The 16,660-nt window shown below is 41.4% G+C and overlaps 1 protein-coding gene across 7 annotated transcripts in view; it reads right to left on the bottom strand.

The window, feature by feature from the left end:
* Positions 1–16,409, bottom strand: part of CRIM1 (cysteine rich transmembrane BMP regulator 1) — a 317,691-nt gene extending 301,282 nt beyond the window's left edge. For all 7 annotated transcript variants that reach the window (XM_005296243.4, XM_005296244.5, XM_005296246.4 and 4 more), the window contains exon 1: positions 16,070–16,409. In XM_005296243.4, the coding sequence (XP_005296300.2) occupies positions 16,070–16,409 (340 nt within the window). The remainder of the gene's footprint in view (positions 1–16,069) is intronic.
* Between the last annotated feature and the right edge of the window lie 251 nt (positions 16,410–16,660).

Genomic DNA, 16,660 nt, shown 5'->3' with positions numbered 1-16,660 from the left:
TTAGTTTCCTCCCCCCCCCCCCCCCCCCACAGCCATATCATTGTCATCCTCTGATCAACCAATACTCCGAGGTCCTTCTCCTCCTCTGTTACTGCCAACTGATGCATACCCAGCTTATAACAAAAATTCTTGTTATTAATCCCTAAATGCATGACCTTGCACTTTTCACTATTACATTTCATCCTCTTACTATTACTCCAGTTTACAAGGTCATCCAGATCTTCCTGTATGATATCCCGGTCCTTCTCTGTATTGGCAATACCTCCCAGCTGTGTGTCATCCACAAACTTTATTAGCACATTCCCACTTTGTGCCAACATCAGTAATAAAAAGATTAAATAAGATTGGTCCCAAAACCGATCCCAGAGGAACACCACTAGTAACCTCCCTCCAGCCTGACAGTTCACTTTTCAGTATGACCCGTTGTAGTCTCCCCTTTAACAAGTTCCTTATCCACCTTTTAATTTTCATATTGATTCCCATCTTTTCCAATTTAGCTAATAATTCCCCATATCAAATGCCTTACTGAAATGGAGGTAAATTAGATCCACTGTGTTTCCTTTGTCTAAAAAAAAAAAAAAAAAAAAAAAAAAAAAAAAAATCTGTTCCCTTCTCAAAGAAGGAGTTCAGGTTGGTTTTGCATGATCTACCTTTTGTAAAACCATGTTGTATTTTGTCCCAATTACCATTGACCTCAGTGTCCTTAACTACTTTCTCCTTCAAATTTTTTTCCAAGACCTTGCATACTACAGATGTCAAACTAACAGGCCTGTAGTTACCCGGATCACTTCCCCCCCCCCCTTCTTAAAAATAGGAACTATGTTAGCAATTCTCCAGTCAAACGGTACAGATTAATCTGAGTTTACAGATTAATTACAAATTCTTGCTAATGGGCTTGCAATTTCATGCGCGAGTTCCTTTAGTATTCTTGGATGAAAATTATCTGGGCCCCCCGATTGAGTCCCATTAAGCTGTTTGAGTCTGGCTTCTACCTTGGATGTGGTAATATCTACCTCCATATCCTCATTCCCATTTGTCATCCTACTATTATCCTTAAGCTTCTCATTAAAGACTGAGGCAAGTATTTGTTAGATATGTAGGGCTATTCATATCTTCATCTACCTTGGTCACCCCTCTCGGTACTCTAGTCCAGTGTCCAATTTTAGGTGATTAAAACTCTTTTCAGATAAGACCCATCCCACAGAATGAGCAACTGTATACATTTAAAATATGTAGCCTTTTAAACACCTGTCCTGAATTCTGGAATCCACCCAAAAGACGCCTACACAAAAAGTAAAAAAGAAAAGATAGTATTTTCATAATCAGATGGAAATGTGAAAGATGCACTTCAGCAAAGCTAATAAGATATTCATTCATGAAATATATTTGGTCTTAAGACCAAATGATATGCACTGAGATGTCAATAATGTCAATTTTAAAAGTGCAAGAGAAACTGACTTTTGAACAGGACAAACCGAATGCTTACCTTGGCTGGGCTTTTATCACTAATCTGTCCAACAGTAAAAGATCAATGATTTTTTCAATTTTGGCTAAGTTTTGTCTGCTAGTGCAAAGCAACACTGCTAAAATAATATTAATTTCTAAAAATACACACTGATATATGTACATGTAACTGAACTGTTTGTTATGCAGTAAGGCAGAAAAATCACACAAAAAGAACCAAAACATCTGAAGAATTGTACCAGTGGTCAGGTAAAGACTGACTACCTAGACAAGCACAAATTTCACTTAAAGCCAGTGGATCCTCCTCATTTGAAATAAGTTGCGACAAAAGGAGGAATTGAACGAGTTGTCTTTTCCAGAGAGGAAGAGCCCGTGAGCCACCTTAGAGCAGGGAGCTCCAATACCAGGACAAACAGTTTAGGACAAATGTTTCAATAGAATAGATTTCATTCAAGCAGCACTCAATGCCTGTTAGTTTTCCTTTATGACAATGTGATGAATTGGCTAAACATAAACTGATAAGTAGAGTGTATGTTGGTGTATTTGCTGAGGCTCTTTTCCTTCTGCTCAGGAAAGTGATGGGTTGCCAAAAGCAGAAGATTCTGTAGCAGTTCAAAGAAGTGGATCAAAAAGGCAGGGTATCTGGACTCCCGAAAGGAGAATGGCATTTGATGAGCTGAGGAACTGCATTGAAACCCACCAAGTGTTAGGGCCAACAGAACTGAACTAAAGCACTAAAGCAATAGTTGTCTCAGCTGTGGTGCACATGGCACGTGCTACCAGGGGCTGTGTCAAGTAAGGGCCAGTAACACCGCACTGCAGAGGCCCCATGAAAGATTACTACAATTTGTTGTTTATAGCTTTGTTGTAGCTGTGTGGGTCCCAGGGTATTAGTGAGGTAATATCTTTTATTGGACCAACTTCTCTTTGTGTAAACTTGGATCTTTCACCGAGCTCTTCTTCACGTCTGGGAAATGAAGTGGTAGTGTCACAGCTAAATACAAGGTGGAACAGATTGTTTAGCAGAGATTTTTTTACTCAAAGACAGACTTCCCTAGAATTATTACCTAGGTCCCACCTCTTCACACCTATAAAAGAGCACCAGATGCCACTTGGGGTATGTCTACAGAGAATTTTGGAGACTACAGAAGCAAGCCTCACACATTGAGTGAGCAGACTTTGGCAAAAAGAGCAGCTTAGACAGCGCTTCAAAGTTGCAGCTTGGTTGGAGCTCAGGCTCTGAAGTCTATCGAGTCTGTTGCTCTGAGTTGGGAGGCTCACTCCCAGTCTCCAAAATGCTGTGTAGATATAGCCTCATTCTTTCCTTTTCATTCACTTACAGAGCAGCAGTCTTAGGACAGCCCAGAAGACCTTACTCATGCATCCTATTCTAGCATGGCCTGCTTCCAGGCCCTGTCAGCTTGCGCTGCCTCCTCTGGGACACCTGCAGTCATCCTCAACAGGGGCCAGGGATGAGGTAAACCACAATCATACTACATACAACTACCCACCCATGGCTAAGGACTCACTGCTGGAAGCCCCTACCTCACAAATATATCAGACTGTGCCTCACAGACCTTCTTTCTGTTGGGTCTTGTCAATGGGCAAGTACACCCGTCACCCTGGGGGCGTGGCAAGGGCATGGTAGCCCTGCGGTTAAGTCAATACAGCTGCCCTCAGCCTCAGAGCTGTGTGGCCCAATGGCTGGCATCAATAGGATTCCCCTTGTCTGCAGGGAAGTCCAGCCTAATGGCCAGAGTCAATAGGATTTCCCTCTGCTGCAGAGAAGCACGGCCCGATAGCCAGAGTCAACAGGAGGGTCTTTGGTGGGCCGCCCACCAAAAGGGGGCGGCTGGGATAGGGGGACCCAGGCCCTCCCTGCTCCACTAGATCCCAAACCAGGGCCCTGGTAGTGGCAAATGGGTTCGCCAACAAGTCAGCAGGGAATCTGCTCACAAAACGCCAACTGCTGCAGGGACCCTGGCTAGTCCCTCCCTGGGCTACTTCCGACCATGACTCCTGCCGTTGAAGTTGGGATGTCTTCAGAGTCTTTGGGCTCCTCGGGTGGCAACTGCAATCTCCCTAGGGGTTCCGCAGGTACTGGGCACTTGCCTAGGCCTCGGCATCTCCTGCTCCAGCGGTCCAGGAGACTGCCTGCTTCTCGGGTGGAGCCAGTGAGGTAAGTCCTTCCTCCTCAGCAGTCAGCCCAGACTGAGGTAGGTTGCTCCCTTTTATACTGCAGCTGGAGCATGCCCAGCAGGATCGAGGGGCCATGGCTTCCTCTCCTAAGAGTGCTGCCTTAAACCCTTCCACTCCAGCTCGACTCCCCACTGAAGTCAACCCTAGCACTGTCCTCAAGCATCTGACAGATCTATGCAAAGCCAAGCCTATTAGCCCTTATATAGTATTGCAATTCATGATTTTATTGGGAGGTCTCCATATTTTTGTTATTTCTTAATGACTCCAGGAGTTGTGGCTTTATGTGATAATCTCTACTTGCTTATCTTTTTAAATAAAGTCTCTAATCCTCATGGTTTCAGAGAAAAGCTTGGAAATGTGACCTGACTATGGCTTTTGAGCTCTCAAAGATTAAGAGCCCAAAATTATTTTTTTGGTTACAGCTCCTGATTTAAACCAATTTATTTTTGAATATGTGGGGTTGGCAGCACTACATTATGCCAGTCCTTCATTGGACAGTCCAAATAAGAGAACCTTGTCCAGTGTTCCATTATGCAACTAAGATCCCTCACTCGTACTAGAGGGGAGCATGAAATGCACATTGAGTGGAATTTCAACTGTCCTAATAAGCAAGAAAAATTATTCCAACTCCAGGAAAATTGATGTGTGGGGAGATGAAACTGTAAGGAGGGAGTGGAGCCTTTCCAGCAGTTTTCCAAGCCAGGCTCAAACTCTAAATCCACTTAGAAAGAAATCTCAGAATCAATCCTCCAAGAGGTCTAGAGCAATTTTGTGTTACAAATTGGTGGTAACTTTTTCTAAACATAATTTGAACCTGCTCAGGTTGGATAAAAATCAATTATTTTTTTATTTAAATAAAGTTTTATGATAAAATGCTTTTTGAGGAAAAACCTATCTAAAGATAGTTTTAATTAAGATACATTATAGTTCAAAGACATCTCATCATGGAATAGGGATTATAAATTCTAATTCTATAGTATGAGACAATTATATTCACGTAATGTTTAAGAAACCTTTTGTAAATGGAGTTCCAATAGTTCATGGATTAGGGACCCAATCTTATGGGGTTCCAGGGGCTTCTGTATAAATTTAGGTTAATCTTTCTATCTACCCAATGGGACTCAGTGCTCAGTCTAGAAGATACCACCGGAGATGCTTAGTTTTGCAGTTCTCAAACTGTGGATTTGTGTCTCCAGAGATAATGCTTGTTAACAGCAACAAATCTTTTTAAATAAATAAATTAATATACAGAAGTGAGAAATGACAGACCTCAACCCTATTGTCCCTCTGCAAATTTGTGTACACAGAATCAATCCCTTACCTCTCTCTAAAAGTGCAAAGTTTCAAAGAGTTCAATGAATAGAAGATTGTTGGGAGCGGAATAGATCTGGACAAGGAGAAGAAGTCTGGAGATAAATGTGAGAAGGGAGGGACAGGCAGTAGAAACAAAAGTAAAAGTATTTGAGCAGCATATTCCAGAAGTCTTCAAGTCTTTGAGTGTAGCTTTCATTGACTTGAGATCTACCATACCATTCTCTCACTAGAAGGGAAAACTTATAATGCAGCAGGCCGTAAAAGAGGCCCAGTATATGTTTCATCTATCTCTGAGTTGTGAAGAATATGTATTAAGGTTATAACAACCAACAAGAATGCACTTTTACGTAGAAATCCATGATTGAATTCAGTCTTCTTGACTAGTGATTAAATTATGGATTAAATCAATTTGATTTAAATCAAATCCACCCTGAATCTGCTGAATTCAAAAATGGTTGTTACCAAGTTGAATTTCCAAGTTTAGACCTTCAAACTTGCAAATAAAAATACATTATATACATACACACACACACACATATACATACATACACAGGCTTGGTAACAACCATATTTGGATTCAGAACACTCTAGTTATCTTAAAAGTTGTTAACAAGTCTTTCTAACAAAAGAAATGCCTCTTACTGTTAACTTTTCTGAAAATCCAACTAGTCTATTACGGTTCTCAACAGTACATTACACATGACACAAGCACAAAAACACCCACATACAAAAGCCTAACCCATATTAAGTTTGCAGTGAAATGAAAGGCGATCTACTTTAGCAGTCTCCTACATGCTTCCTGCCAGTTTTGTCACCAAAAATGTTGCTGTCTCTAGTATTTTGCCTAAGAATAGCAAGAGGAGAAGGTCACAGCATCACAGATTTACTGCTCAAGAAAACAGAATATTCAATACTGTAAATAAAGTTCACATTCTGGATCTTCAGGCAATTTTCATCCCTGAATTATTGTTGCAAATTGATTAAGTACTATCAAGTTGTTCTATGAGAGCGATATGGAGTATGTTGAAATACTCAAATGAAGTCTTCAAAGAATAGGAAAGGATTTACTTTGTACTGGGTAACAGTGTGGTTTATTGTTTTTTGTTTTTTTTTTAAACAAAAAAAACACAGAAACTATAGGTTTGCATGGCAAGGTAGGGGAAGAATATGCACGCTCTATACTGAAAGCCGCTTTGGGCCCAAACCTTTCAGAAGGGTCATACAACAGTTCCTCCTTGTGGAAAGAGTAAGTATTCTTCAATGAATGAAGTCATCTACAGTAGAACCTCAAAGTTACAAACACCAGAGCTACGAATTGACAGCCAACCACACACCTCATTTGGAACCAGAAGTACACAATCAGGCAGCAGCAGAGGAAAATAAATAAAAAGGAAACAGTACAGTACTGTATTAAACTACTAAAAAAGGGGAAAGCAGCATTTTTCTTCTGCATAGTAAAGTATCAAAGCTGTAGTAAATCAATGTTCCACTGTAAACTTTTGAAAGAACCACCATAACGTTTTGCTCAGAATTATAAACATTTCAGTTACAAACAACCTCCATTCCAGAGGTGTTCATAACTGAGGTTTTACTGTACATGGCTTCTTTACTGCCTGGGGCAAACTCTCACTTTAAAAAAAAAAAAAAAAAAAGTACTTTTTCCATTGAAACCTCCTTCTTCCGCCCACTTAATGCCCCTTGGGAACTTGTCTTGAAGAAGACCATTCATTATGCAGAGCGATGTGCAGGTAGAACAAGCTAATGAACTATCATTGCTTGTAGAAGATATGGGTCTGTCATACTGTGCAAGTATGTAATGCCTTCCCTTCTGTGCTCATTCACAAAGGATACCAGCTATAGGGCTTTGTTATTTATATCACCTTTGGAGTTTAACAGTAAAAATGTATGCCTTCAAAAGGGTGTAAAATTAAAAATTAAATAAAATTAAAATAAAAAACAAAATACATCTTAGACAATCCACACAAAACACGTCCTAGACAAATTCACTAAGTAGTGTGCAGACTGTAGGCCAAGAGGTCAAATTAAGTCATCAGAAGGTTTGTTTGTGTCAACCCAACCCCAGACTAACAGGAAGGTGGATGTCAGCTTTGCTGACTTCTCTATTCTATTAAGAAAGATAGAACATTTCACATTATCCTATGTGGTTAATAAACCTATGCCTGGATGACCCCACTTTTTGAACATACCTTCTGAAGGAATCTGATAGACTATCAATGAGAAATAGCAGGTTTATGAGCTTTTCTGCTAATTTGATAAGGTGGGCAAAGTTAAGGATATTTCACCTGTTCTAGGGATGAGTGATCTAGCAGAAAGGCCTGCTAAACTTGATGGATAAAATTAAGTTAGAGATATACACTGTGGAATGTATAAATAAAAAGAAGAGCCACTATCTCTATATTTGAGCTTGCCACATCCCAAGCTTAACATTTCAGAAGGAGGTCAAGTTTTAGGGGAATCTCAGAGGCTTGATGAGCCAGTACTCTTCTTGAAAGCTGCTTTGTGTTTCTCCCTCCTCCCCCTCCCCTCTTTTTCCTCTTTTAAGTAAAACTTAAAACTCTAGCCCCTATGGTCATGAATAACATTCAAATTTGTGAACTATGGGGTATGTCTACACTAGAAACACTAAAGCAGCACACACTTGAACTACAGTGACAGAAGGAGTTCCGCTGCTGCTGTAGTAAATCCACCTCTCTGAAAGGTGATAGAAGAATTCTTCTATCGGCCTAGCTACCAACCTAGTGCTGCCTATACTGGGGCTTAGGTTGGCTTAACTGCATCTCTTAGAGGCTGTGAATTTTTCCACACCAGAGCAACATAACTAAATTGACCTACATTTTAGGTGTAGATCAATCCCAAGTTTAAATTTACCCAGTGATGTCTGCTGGAGACTGACTACATGAAACAATAGCTCTGACGGAGATGTAAATTTCTCTTATTCATCTCAATGGGTGAAAAACCTCAAAACCTAGTAACTATTTAAGGGCTTATTCTGGAATAAGAGTGCCCACTCAGGGCACGTCTTCATTACCCGCCGAATCAGCGGGTAGCAATCGATTTTTGGGGATCGACTTATCGCGTCTAGTGAAGATGCGATAAATCGATCCCTGATGGCTTTGCCGTCGACTCTGGAAATCCATCGCGACAAGAGGCGGAAGCGGAGTCGACGGCGGCCGGCAGCGGTCGACTCGCCGCCGTCCTCACAGCCAGGTAAGTCGACCTAAAATACGCAACTTCAGCTACGCTATTCATGTAGCTGAAGTTGCGTATCTTAGGTCAACCCCCCCATAGTGTAGACCTAGCCTCAGTGAGCTATACCAGTATAATTATACTGGATTAAATTCACTCCTTAGTTTATACCAGTATAAAACTTTCCTGTTTATACAAGCCTTAAAGCCAGGTTTATACTATACATTACCTCCTTGGCATAGTGTCAATTAGGAGTGAAAAAGTATGCACAGACAGCTTATATGACCAAAAGATTGCTCCTGCTGATATAGCTTGTGTCATTCGGGGAGATGGGTTAACTACACTAGCAAAATAACTCCTTTTGCCAGCATAACCTGCATCTCCATTAGGGCGCTTTGTAGAGTAGACTAACATTAAGTGTTGAAATTAGTTATTTCATAGCTGATCAACATACCCAAGAAAGAAGAGGGCTAGTCACACAATTTTCACAAGCTAGTGTGAGTAGTGATCCATGGCACCTCAAGGGGCAGAATTTAGGAGATTGAGTAGTGGTATTTTCCCCATTTAACCCTGTGTAAAGAGAATAGTTTGAAAATATTCAAAGTACAAAAACTTTAAAAAGTCAACCAAAGAAGTTTTATAACTGATTTTGTTCAAACTTAAGTTCTTTAGCTTCAGGTAGAGACCAAGAATGAAATTCTTCAGTCCAAATTTGAGTTAAGAACCTAAAAAAAAAAAAGGTGGTGCTGGTGGGAGGTAAGAACAGAATACCCAACCTAAAGTTAAAATTAACAGTGCTGTACAACTAGGTAAGAGGTCTTTGGACTACAGTAATGAGCTAGATATATCAACTTCATATGGCTCCATGCAAGTTAAATGCTATTTCAGCTACAGAAGCAAAGTGTCACACACCAAGAAATTACCAATGCAACCACATTGGACAAGCTGAAGAGGATTTAAAGAAGAACAAATGTTACTGAATGTGGTGAAACACGGAGATAACTAAACAAATTTGGCTAGTTGCTTAGTCTGGAGTTATTTGCACAGATTCTTACTAATGGAGAATTTTAGACAAACGAGGCAGGAGTAAGAAGATTTAGCAAGAAAGTTTTGGCTAAATATCAGCAAAAAAAAGTTTCCTGACATATGGGTAATTAGAGGGACTTGTCTCCAAAAGAAAGTACTGAAATCCTAATTCCTATAGATGGGCAAAGTACTGTTTAAAAAAAAAAAAAAAAAGTAGGGACCTAATCTAATCTGGGTGCACATTTTTGAGTATACTCTGAACTCAGCTACCTAACATCATAAGATCAAGAGTAAAATTTTCAATAGCCATTTCCCAAGAGAATTTCAGAGGCAAGTCATATTTGAAAGTGGGACTTTGGCTCCTAAAAAACTGCAAAGCTTTTGTAACCAATTTTATCTGAAAACTATACAGCACTTGGCCCAAAGAGACACCGGAAGATAGCAATGCCACAAGCAAGGATTAAACAGGGAGGAGAAACAGGGATATTCACATTTGCTATAAAATAGCTCTCGGCTCAAGAGAAACCCACCAGAAGTTACAGAAACAAGTTTTACATTTGTGAAGATGATTCCACTGACTCTTCTTCCTACAAGCAGCACCTACACCATATGCTGAGTAATGGAATCTTTAAAGCTTTAAGAGATGCACATTTTATAGCTATTTAGATACAATTTTAATGTTGAGGGAATTTTAACACTAATAATGCTGAAGAAAACCCTAAAAGCTGTCCCCAGAAGCAACACTGCCTTCATTTCAGATGAGAAAATGGACATGAACTCTGTTTTAGTCTAGCAAAACATAACATTTGTCATTTCTGCTCCAGTACCTTTATTATCTAAGCAAAACTACCTTGGCTACCAAAGGGCAAGGTATGCTTGGGCATATTCTTATGAAGGACTTGAAGATATGGTAAGACTTCACTAGTTTGGTTATTTTAAGTCCATCTCAGCAACTGTAACAAGTTAATACTATCATCACTGAAAACAAACCATGAAAGAAATTGCAAATCCACAGATTATATATAAATTATTGTATATACTCGATCATGAGCCGGTTCATTTATAAGCCGAGCCCTCACCCCACCCCAAGATGGATAAGTAAAAATGGCAAATTTTTATGACCCATTCATAAGCCAACCCTATAATTCATGCGTCGGCAAACTTTGGCTCCCGGCCCATGAGCATAAGCCGCTTGCGGGCTGAGAGGCTTTGTTTACCTCGAGCATCTGCAGGCACGGAAGTAAATCTAAGTAAACAAAATGTCCCAGCCTGCCAGCGGCTTACCCTGATGGGCCGGGACAGCAACTGGTGGGGAAATTTGTGGGGGGGAGAAGCTGGGGGTCATGTCAGTAACCCCTGTGACCACCCCCCCACACACACACACGACCCCACCCCTAACCTGGGATCTCCCCATGACCCCTCCCCCTATAGTCCCTCCTCTCCCCATCCCCTCCCACCTTACTTGGAGCAAGCCAGAGGAGGATGTTTCTGCAGCTGCTTCGGAGCTGGGGAGAGAGCAGCGTGGCCAGAAGAGGAGAGACTCTGGCCCCGCCTCTTCCCTTCTGGCTCTGCTGACTGTGTTGCCTCTCCTTGCCCCCTCTGTTGGGGGAGGGGGTGGGAAAAAGACATGTGTCCCACCTCTCCGCCCCCCATACCCATTCATAAGCCAACCCCCTTCTCTGATGCTTCCCTTTTATTACTAAAAAAATTCTGCTTATGTACGAGTATATATGGTACTTATTTAGTATGCTGCTGCCATGTAAGTTTCCACCTATTTACTTTAAGACACTTCTGCAAAGTGATCAAAACCTCTCTCTAGGAAGGAGAACAGTGGGAGTTAAGACAAAGTTTAAAAGATTCTAAGTCTGTAAGAAAAAAAAAAAGTATCTACAAGCCAAAGGGGGTGGGGGGGAAGAGAAGGAGAGATGCCCTGAACACTGATAAGCAAAAGTAGTCCAGCTCCCTCATCTCTAACTCCAAACTCCATTCACAGCAAGAGACTCCTGCCATAGAGCTGTCCCTAAACAGAATGGAGGACTAACCACCTCTGGTTAACAAAACAATTTGATAAGTCTAGCCAAATATCCAGCCAGTGAATGTAGTCCTTATGAAAGAAGAGAGGCTGACAGCCATAGGGAGTCAGAATATGCACACCCACTAATAAGTTCAGTAATGGCAACAGTTCAAGCTTCCCCAAGCTGCTCATGTGTTCTCACTTGGAATAGTAGGAATCAACCATGCTAAAAAGGCCACACACACCACACCCCAAACTCTTACCCACCAGCCACTATTAAGTTTTTGTGGTGTTCATACACCTCCATTAGGAGCTAAATGGAGAAAAATTATGTCAAACATTTTCAAGTTCTACAAATTAAAAAAAATGCTTTACAATTCTGAAATCAGAAAAAGGCCATATTTTAAAGCTCAGGTGTTTTAAATTTGGGCACCTAGTTTTATATTTAGGCAGCTAAATGAAGGAGTACCCTTATATTTAGAGGTCTAGGGTACCCACAACTTCCAGTTAAGTCAGTGGGAGTTTCAGGTGTTCATCTCTGGAGAGCAAACCACTTGATAATTAAGTGCTTAAACATATATTTGGGGTAGCTGGCATCAGACTCTTTCTTTGACCTGGCTTTCTCTAATACATGCATAACATGTGTATATGTAAAAACCCCCACCAGAACAGACACTCCATTGCACACATTTCTACCACTGGGGAGAAGAGTGAACAACACGTGACAGTGCTAATCACATCATTTAATGGAAGGCATTCAGATACTACAGTGATGAGCATGGTATAATAATCTGAGCAGAATACCTGAGTTTGAATTGACCAAAATTTCCTAAGATCACTTTCAAACAAACAATCTACATAGATTTCGAATACTAAACAAAAATCAGAGTATGAGAAGTCTGTTTCCCCAAAGTAAATGCACTAAATGGAAAACATAATTAATGCATCAATTACATTAGAGACTCATTTGCTATACACAAGTAGCTTAATCAAAATAGACAATTGCTCATTCCTTTACATATTACAAAATGTTTCCAATAATTGTTCTCACTAAGTTATCAAGTTAATCTTAAGGCATCAAAAGGAAGATTTTTCACTGGTAATCCTTTTTTTCTTTTTTAGTCTGCAGAGTCTATTAGTGGATTGATCAAATTCATATTTGAATTGGGTCCAATTAACCTCTCAAGAAACAGTAATTTCTCAGTATTTTAAATTAATATGTTGATATCTTACTACATAAGAAAACTACACACCAAGATATACAATCTCTTGTATGTGTTTATGGCCTTTTATGTGCTAAAAGGCCATAAACAGGCTAATGTTACCATTACAGAGGCTGCAAGAAATTGCTCTCCATACGACATTATTGTCCAAAGATTAAATGTAGATACCCTGTCCCTTTCTGAAATAAATACAGAATTCTCATTTTCTCCCCTAGGTTTTGCTTTCATTAGGAAAAAATAGCATTAGCTAACATGCATTAACCTCAACCTAAAAAAGTGTGAAAACTACAAACCATTTTTGTTGTTTTTTAAATTAACATCAGCAAAAAAAGTGGCACCTTGAGGTAGCACAGGTTATTTTCACACCATGCTGATGTATTGGTTCAGCACAAATTCATACAGAAGAATGCACTTCCTAGTGTACCAATGCTACTGGTAGCAGCATACTTCAGGATTAGAGGCAAGTTCTGAATATAAATTCCTCCATTGGAAGAGATACCACAGAACTACTTTGTCCCACCAAAAGTGCAGATCACAGTGATTTTGCTTTTTTGAGAAAATGACATCAACTGAAGTAGCTGTAATTGGAGTAGGTATAAATAACATCAGTCTCTGAAGAAAACTGTAGGATCCTGAAAACATGCAAAAGTTTTTCTATGTCAGAAAGGGTCTAGGTCAGCTTTGTCTCAGCTAAGCCATTTATGAAGCCACAAAAATAAAAAATTTCTACACTTATAGTTGTAACCAGTAGGGGTCATTTCAGTGTAAAAATTGCAATGAAAGGAACAGACAAAAAAAAATAAAAGATATCCATTTCTATTCACATACACTGTAGTTATATACATTGTTTCCTTAGCTAGTCAATTTCACTTTTATTCAAGCATATCGGTTATAGAAGAACTGCATGCACTGCAATAGACATGACATACAGTAATAATTTATCCTGTTAGCCTGCGAAGAGATTACTACATATAGTGTTAAAAGCTAGCAATAAGGTCGATAACCTACCCTGTCATACTTCTACCTGCAAGTTATATCTCTAAACTGTCTGATTAGTTCAAAATAAGTCCTTTTATTGGTTCAGAGATAAGACATCAAAATTTCTTCCACCCCAAACAAAAAAACTAGGCCAGTTACATACCAAACAGTTTCACAGCTTAGGACAATCACAGGTAGAACTTTACATAAAGCAACATTTATCCTAGTAATATCTTCTAGATTTGGTAAGTTTAAGCAGTTGCTTCTTTCATTTGAGAATAATAGTTCCTAAATTATCTCGATGATGGCTACAGGAACAACTGGAACTAGTTTCCAGTCACAGAGCACTGATTGAAATATAATCTTGCCAACGGATGCTTCATACCATTTTTAAGAGAGTATATGGGATGTTACTAGTTGAAATCATGCAAAGTTCATATTGCATCACTTCAAAAAGAATGAAATGTTCCTAAACTGCCAGAAAAGTCCACATTGTGATACACAAAGATCTGGCTTGTCAAGACATTTAATTACTGTAGGCTTTCATTATTCCACTCTCCAGATCAAGCTATGCTTATTCTTAGCACATGCAAGAAGAGGGACCATTATCCAAACTGAAAGATATTTTAATCATGATAACTTTCTATATACTTATAATATTCTGTATATGTATATTTGTTTTAAATCAATTTGTTTCTAAGTATGTGGGAAAGAAAGACCAATGCAACATAGAATGAATCAAGCAAGCCTCTTGAAAAAATAGTTCAGAAATATTTATTAATTCATTAAAATACTCAACCCAATTCTGCTTTCTTCACTTCAGCTATGCCCATGCAACCCCACTGAATGAATCCTGAGGGAAGAATGTTATACTATTTGTTTCTGTATACCCATGACACACCAACTTCTCTCATATTTTTAATGTTGTGGTTTACTTAACTTGTGGATAATATCAGTTATAAAACTAGTATTGGATACTAAAATGATACATTTACCAGCAAAGAACATATTTAGAAGGCTGTTACTTTTGTCAGGATGGCAGTTTTATTTTAATGGGTTTTGTTGTGTTGTGTTGTTTTCAAACAGTTTTTGGACGAGTGCCTCCTCCTTAAAAGGAATTTCCGAACTCTTTACTGCCCTCTAGCCCCAAATCCAAGAACACCCTCTCCTTTTACTTTCCAGAATTGTCCGGTCTGTTTTTAAAAAACCCACCAAATAAAATCTCTTAACACGATGTATTTTACTCTTACATTTTAAGCTTTCCCTTCCTCAGCAACCTGACAAATGTCAGACTCCAGGACTCCTCCCTGCCAAGTAAAGGTAAACAAGTAAGCTACAGGGGAAAATATCCCTGCATTTCCTATATAGTCACCACATATGAAGCAGGCAAAGTGAGCTTGGCGGGGTTGGAGAAGAGCTGCTGCCGTACGGATTTTTCCCTTATAGGAAAAAGGAAAGACGCATTTCATCATATGGGGGTGGGGGGTGTTAAGTGACAGGAACAGGAAGGAGAAGTTTGCCACAGACGATCAGTCTTTCTATTTCCTTCCACAGAAGGAATCCGGAATAAGCATCACGTGTATTATTGATCTCGGTTTATTGCACGAGGGCAAATTGCCAGGCTGTTGTTTCAAGCGCTTTAAATCTTATCAAGAAATTTGGCAGGGACATCAGTAGTTGACCGAATTGATATTAGTTAACATTATCTACGAATGAAAAGGGATTCGAGATTGCAACAGTTTGTTATAAATTCCAAAACTACTTCACAACTACCAAACTTAAGTCAACGTTTCAAAACATGGGTTTTTCTCAGCAGCAGCAACATTCAGTTAAATCCTTGTCCGAAAGTCAGCGTGAAGGCAAAAAAGTTAGTTGCTACCACAACACGATTACTACCGGTCTAATTTTCCTCTCCCGATTGCGAGAAGCAGACAGTCTCACGTAAGAAACGGCATGGCTAGCAGGAGCAGAACCATTCCTAACGTCGAAGAAAGCAACAAGGCTAACAGAAAGAGAAAGCCTAGGCTACTACCTGATACCAAACCCTGCCAGGAGAGAACAGCTCAGTCTCGCTGCCCCACCAAAATAATTAGTGAAATCCTCATTCAAATTTAAACAATCGCAATTGATGTTTAGACAAACGCAGGAGAAGGAATAAGTAACAACTCCCCAGAGCTGCAAATAAATATAAAAGAGGGCACCTGCCCATGATCAGTGGAAGGGTTGGGAAATAATCATGTGTTGCTCCCTTTCGAACTGCACGGAGATTTAAAGGGGGGGGGGGAGAGAAGAGGAGCAGAAAATCCCAGGCAAACTCCGTCAAGAACAAAGTCCCCCCGCCCGCCCTGACACCTAGCAGATAGACATGTTACTACTCAAAACAATTCGCATTTAAAACCCCCGCAGCTCACGCAGACTCTGCATTGGACGGGTTGGGAGGAAACAATCCGGTCACAAGGCGGCGGGACCCCTTTGCCCAGCCCTTTAGCTGGCGAACGAGAGGGGGCCGCAGCGACCCTCGGCTCTAGGCAAAGGAGCTAAAACTTCGCAGAGAGGGAAGCGGGGAGGCACCGGGCAGGGCGAGCCTGGCGGCGGGGCGAGGGCAGCCCTGACAGGAGCAGGGAAGGGGCCGCGCTGTTGTTACCTTCGCAGACGCCCACTTCGTACTCGGTGATGGAGTCCCCGTTGAGCGGGGGGCGGATGACACAGCGAAGCCCGCGGTCGCAGGCTCCGTGCAGCCCGTAGACGCCCCCGCAGCTCTCGTTGCGCTGCCGGGCGCACATGAAACAGCAGCCGCAGATGCCCAGCACGATGCTGCCGGGGCAGCTCTTGGGCTCCTCGCACTTGGACTCGTCGCAGGGGAGGCAGACGAGCGCCCGGGTCCCGGACTCGCCCAGCAGCACCAGGAGCAGCCACCCCGCCCCCAGGTGCCAGCCGCCGCCGCCCGGGCGCCTCCTCCCCGCCAAGACCGCTGCCAGGTACATCCCGGCCGCCGCAGCCCGGCCCGGGGGAGCCGTGCAGAAGCCCCCGCGCTAGGTCACGGATCCCAGAGTCCGGCCCGAACCAGCCCAGTGTCGGCTCCTGTCCGCCGCCCCCGCCTCCGGCCCCCGGAGAAAAGTTTCCTCTCTGCGGCGCCAGCCAAACTTCTGCTCCAAGCGGCGGCGGCGGCTCCGCCCGCTCCCCTCCGGGAGGCAGCGTCCGTCGGTCCCTCGCCTGCCCCCTGCGGGCTCCGCGG

Source organism: Chrysemys picta, chromosome 3 (assembly GCF_011386835.1).
Source record: "Chrysemys picta bellii isolate R12L10 chromosome 3, ASM1138683v2, whole genome shotgun sequence".
Taxonomy (NCBI): Eukaryota; Metazoa; Chordata; order Testudines; family Emydidae; genus Chrysemys; species Chrysemys picta.
Note: the sequence above shows the minus strand (reverse complement) of the source record. Positions and strands in the feature narration are given on the sequence as shown.